The sequence below is a fragment of the Penaeus chinensis genome, chromosome 10 (genome assembly GCF_019202785.1).
Source record: "Penaeus chinensis breed Huanghai No. 1 chromosome 10, ASM1920278v2, whole genome shotgun sequence".
NCBI lineage: Eukaryota > Metazoa > Arthropoda > Malacostraca > Decapoda > Penaeidae > Penaeus > Penaeus chinensis.
The window spans coordinates 18,690,364-18,695,363 of NC_061828.1; the positions used below are offsets into that span (position 1 = coordinate 18,690,364).

General features: G+C 32.2%; 1 protein-coding gene across 3 annotated transcripts in view; it reads left to right on the forward strand.

The window, feature by feature from the left end:
• The first annotated feature begins 863 nt into the window (after window positions 1-863).
• LOC125029617 (DNA-directed DNA/RNA polymerase mu-like) overlaps window positions 864-5,000 on the forward strand; it is a 6,972-nt gene continuing 2,835 nt past the window's right edge. For 2 of the 3 annotated variants that reach the window (XR_007115210.1, XM_047619601.1), the window contains exons 1-7: window positions 864-1,572; window positions 2,118-2,237; window positions 2,364-2,530; window positions 2,711-2,796; window positions 2,944-3,066; window positions 4,024-4,146; window positions 4,289-4,421. Coding sequence is in view for 2 of the 3 variants with exons in the window: in XM_047619601.1 (XP_047475557.1) it covers window positions 1,391-1,572; window positions 2,118-2,237; window positions 2,364-2,530; window positions 2,711-2,796; window positions 2,944-3,066; window positions 4,024-4,146; window positions 4,289-4,421 (934 nt within the window). In the remaining variant the exon portion in view is untranslated. The remainder of the gene's footprint in view (window positions 1,573-2,117; window positions 2,238-2,363; window positions 2,531-2,710; window positions 2,797-2,943; window positions 3,067-4,023; window positions 4,147-4,288; window positions 4,422-5,000) is intronic. The other variant, XM_047619602.1, reaches the window with a different exon arrangement.

Below are 5,000 nucleotides of genomic sequence, written 5' to 3' on the forward strand. Positions count from 1 at the left end.
GAGAGCCGCTAGAAAAACTAGACCCACGGGATATGAGGCTGCGCTTGCCATTCTGCCAGACTTGGTTAGGGTTAGCTATAAATTCCTTGTTCCAGAGTCAAAATGTCGTCACCACACCCAATTTGATACCTAGAAATAACCAAACAGTTTTACTTGAATGACAGACTCTGGAAGTTGGCAGCTGCTCTGAGCCCCCCTCGCGCATTGAACTGCAACTTGAGAGTTGATATGCCATCGCTGGATCAACTCGCACGATTTTCGATGGCGGTATAAATGTCTTAGCTATTAAATAGTGAAATTGCCGTGGTATGAATTTGATGAAGATATGAGGAAATACGACGCAACAGAGTTTTATAAGAAACTTAAAGGAGTTGATCCAGAATTAAAGTCGCTGCCCCATTTTGCACTGAAGGTTCTCTCGCTCACCACATCCATTTTCGATACAGAGATAAGATTTTCACGGCTAGATTTAATTAAAACCAAATTCCGCGATTATATACAATTGTCATCATTAAAGACATTGATTTTAATTGCAGAACATACAAGAAACAATGGAGGTATAAGCAAAGTGAAACCCACGCCATATATGTAGAATACATGCATTTGTACATTTGTTTTGTATATAGTTACTTATATTTATTATATTAATCTATACTTCTCTTTTGTTACCTATATTCTTGTGTGAATAAATTATATATGTATTCCCCTTTTCATTTTTTACTGTAAATAACACAGCTACCCCCTACTATCAAAGAAAACCTATGACGTCATAACTGCATACCAACAATCGGCTTCTTCGGTAAACGAGGGACCCTTGTGATAAATGTTTACATATGAATCCGCCCTGTTTGAGTGACCTTATCTGTAACACCCAAGAAGAAACACCAGAACACCTAATATTACAATGCCCAAGATTCAATTCACATAGAATAAACCTACTACAATCATTAAAACAATTAAAAATACAAACTCCTAATTTAAACTTATTACTTACAGGTGCAGATCACCCACCAGTAAAGAAGTATTACATTATGAGACACACAAAAATCTTCCTACAGAGAACAAGAATAATAGATATAATATAGAAACAACGAAGACCCATAAATGAAAATCCAGGTAGTATAGACTACTATATAGTCTAAAACCCTATAAAAGAAGAAAGAAGAAAGAAGAAGAGTGACCTTATCAAAGTCCGAAACCCTGTAGAAGAAGAAAGAATAAGAAGAAGACCTTATTAAAAGTCAAAGACGTATAAAAGAGGAAAGAAGAAGAGTGACCATATTACTAGCAGGGAATATAGATTGTAGAATAGTCTAAACCCTATAAAACAAGAAAGAAGAGCTTTGGAGTGAATATTTTCCTTATTAAAGCAAAACATTAGTTTTTAACAATGTCTTGCGAATCAAAAAAGCGAAGACACGAGGAAATGGAACCTGTTCTTGATTCTGTGGGTGAAAAACCAGAAGCAGTTTTGTTTTTAGTTCAAGAAGGCATTCAGGGAAAGCGATTTCAACTAATGAAGAATTTTGCTGCAAAGAATGGATTTCACTGTGAAGATCAGCTGTGCGAAAGGTATAAACTTTATTTGCTATTAGAAGCATTAGATTTTCATTCTCAGATACTAGATTGGCTTAAAATGTGATTTTACAACCATTATGCATCGTTTGTGTTCTGTGGTGAAAGGCTTATGATATTGATGCAGAAGATAGTACTTTTTGTCAGGTGACTGTGATCACAATAGGCTCTCTGCCTTTGGTGCTCAGTCAAAGACCAACAAACCTTAAACTGTATATTTTTATAAGAAAGAGCACAGACTTTTTTCATGATTATTTGGCACACACAACTATACTCCCTACCTTTCTAGAAAGCACCTCTACTTGGTGGAATTTATTGGCCTTCCTCAGGCACATAGGTTGCTGTCAGCAGGTGGTGGATGTGTGCAGGTTTTCTTTACAGAGCTACAGTAATCTAGCTATGATGTATATCATGATACAAAATTATTTAACAGTGAAATCTGTAAGTGCACTATTCAACCTTATATCATACTTTTTTCTCTCCTTAGCATTGCATGCAGGAACTTATTGATTACTGTTAAAAATATCAATTAATTTTTGCAGAGTAACTCATGTTATATCCGAGCTGGATAATGTTAAGCAGATTAAGAAGTTATACCCACAGCTGTCTCAGAACAGTCACATTAAGATTGTTTCATCTCAGTGGATGTATACTTGTGTTCGGTAATTACTATTATTCCACAGTCACACTAATGTGTTTGATAAAGCTTGCTATATACTTCAGTCTTTGGGGATATTTTCTTTCTTTTTAGCAAGTTGTTTACAAGAATTATACATATTTCCTTTCAGACAGAAAATGCATATGCCGGAAAACAATTTCCTATTGGAAGGTTATCACCAGTGGTTAGTGGAGAGTCTGCAAGATGCTCAGAGTTCAAGTAAAAGAAGTGAATTGGGATTACAAAGTGAATCAGCAGACAGCAAACAGAAACTGGCAAAGGATAACGAGGAGCTGGGTAAATCATCAGTAAATTCTAATACTGATTTGACATATGGTCGTGCATTTATTGATAATATTTTTACTTCACATAGAAGCTAGATTTTATTTGTTTCTCATTTACAAGTCTTCATATTTAGATTATCTAACTGTCATTGACAAATACTTTCCATAATTATTTTTTTTTATATGTTTGCAGGTCACACAGAGCATGATAAAAAGACCTTCAATGAGAATATCCTTGAACGAAATGCTAAATTACAAAACCATAATATGAAATTGGTAGTAAGTGTCTACGTGCATAAAACTTTTTCATTAATACAATAGACATTTATTTAAATGTGACTATTTTGTTAATTTTAGAAGAAAGAAAGGAAACCTAAATATTACCAATATAAATTGTCAGTACTAACATATTCCACTTATTTCCAGGAGTCATTAACATTTATGAATAATTACTGGACTGTCATGGGTGATGAAAGAAGAGCACTGGCATATGCTAAAGCTGCAGCCACCATCAAATGTCTTCCTTTTACCGTCACGACAATGGAGCAGGTAGAATTAGCACTTTTTAGATAAGATGAGTACAGTGTCACAAGGACTCAAAAACAAATATTCCATAGTCCCACATAAAGAACAAATAGACAGTCATGGTAAACTTTCATGTCATGGGCATGGTAATAAGTAATTAGGTTATTTTTTTTATATCAATGGAGTATATATTTCTTATGATTGTCATAATCATACCTTGTGTATATATTTGATTATAATTAATACTCATGTATATTGTAATTGACATATAAATATTATCTTTATAATAGAGCATGAACAAGCATGAAATTAAGAGACTGTGAGAGGCTAGTAAAACTACCATATTCAGCCTAAAATTCATATTTAAGAGCAAGCAAGAAGCATGTCGCTCTCATTTGCTCAGTAATAGCTTCACAGATATGTCAATGTAGATAGTGAACTTTAGCATTATCATATTATTAAAGTGGTGGAATTTAAGTGTTTCATTCCCCGTTCCACCTCATTTATTAATTCCAGGTGCATTTGATACATTCTCTGAATGAGAACTAAGTATAAAGAATAAAAAAGTAAGAAATTATCACCAGACTGATGTGATCAAAGTACTTTTACATGAAAAAGTAACTGCTCCATATTAATCAACTAAGTAATTATGATCTTTACAGGAAAACATTGGAACGGGTATGACTGGGCATTTTATTTTTATTTGTTTGTTTATTTATTTATTTATTATTATTTTTTTTAAACACTATGTACATATATATATATATATATATATATATATATATATATATATATATATATATATATATATATGCATGTGTTTATGTATGTATATATGCATCCATCCATGAAAAATTAAAGTATCTTTTTAGTAAAATAATCTAGTTTTGGAATTGTAATTTTATATATGTTACATCAGTATCATGCAAATTATATAATATTGATAGTTTTGTTGTGTCTTAGAAAATATTGTTCTTATAGATTGAGGAGCTGAAAGGTTTGGGAACTGGACATTGTCTTAAGGTAGTGCAAGAGGTTCTAAGAACTGGAACTTGTAGAGAGGTCACAACTAAAGCAGAATCGGAAAAGTATATAGGACTAAAGGTAATAAACTTTTTGAAAGAATTGATGCTTTGAAGTATTACATTTGAACACTTGTTTTAATTCTTATTTTATCATATAATCAGAAAATGTTTAAATGTGTATATATAGAAGGATGTACATTGTTATAGTTTCCACCTTTCAGAACTTGACTAGTGTGTATGGTGTTGGTGCAGGTCTTGCAGAGAAGCTTTATACAGTTCATAATTTAAGAACTGTTCAAGATATGATAACTCATTGGAATCACTTGAAATTAGCAGATGAGAGGATCAAGTATGGTATGGATTTACAGGACAAGTGTAACAAGAAACTCATACAGTAAATCTGTTTTTGATATGTAGGAAAAAATGCTTTTCAGTAGAATTATTGTAGTTGACACTTTAGAAAATACTTTGTAAAGCTTTTTACTCTATTGCCACCCCTCAACCGTTACAAAGTGTAGGTTGGTATTTTTCAGGTTATGTGTATTCATGGGACAGATCTTTTGAAATTATATTAATGAATTATTAGATTATGAGAATTAGTAAACAAAATTAATTTACTCCTAGAATCAGTAGCTAATGTTGAATTGTTGTGATCAGAAAATTGGCTTTTATTGGTTTATTGTTTTTGACAGCAGAAAGAGAAACTATGTAAGCTTAAAAACAATTAAACTTTTATAACAGTCAAGAGAACAAATCTTAGAATATTCACAATTTGAATTGTGTTTAGATAATTCAAACTGTGAATTTTCTAAGGTTTGTTCTCATCCCTGTTATAAAGGTATAACTGTTTTTATGCTAGTATACTGTAGAAAGCAGAATCTAGAACCAAACCTCAAATGGAAAAAAATAAATTAGTCTGTGAAAACTTCCAAG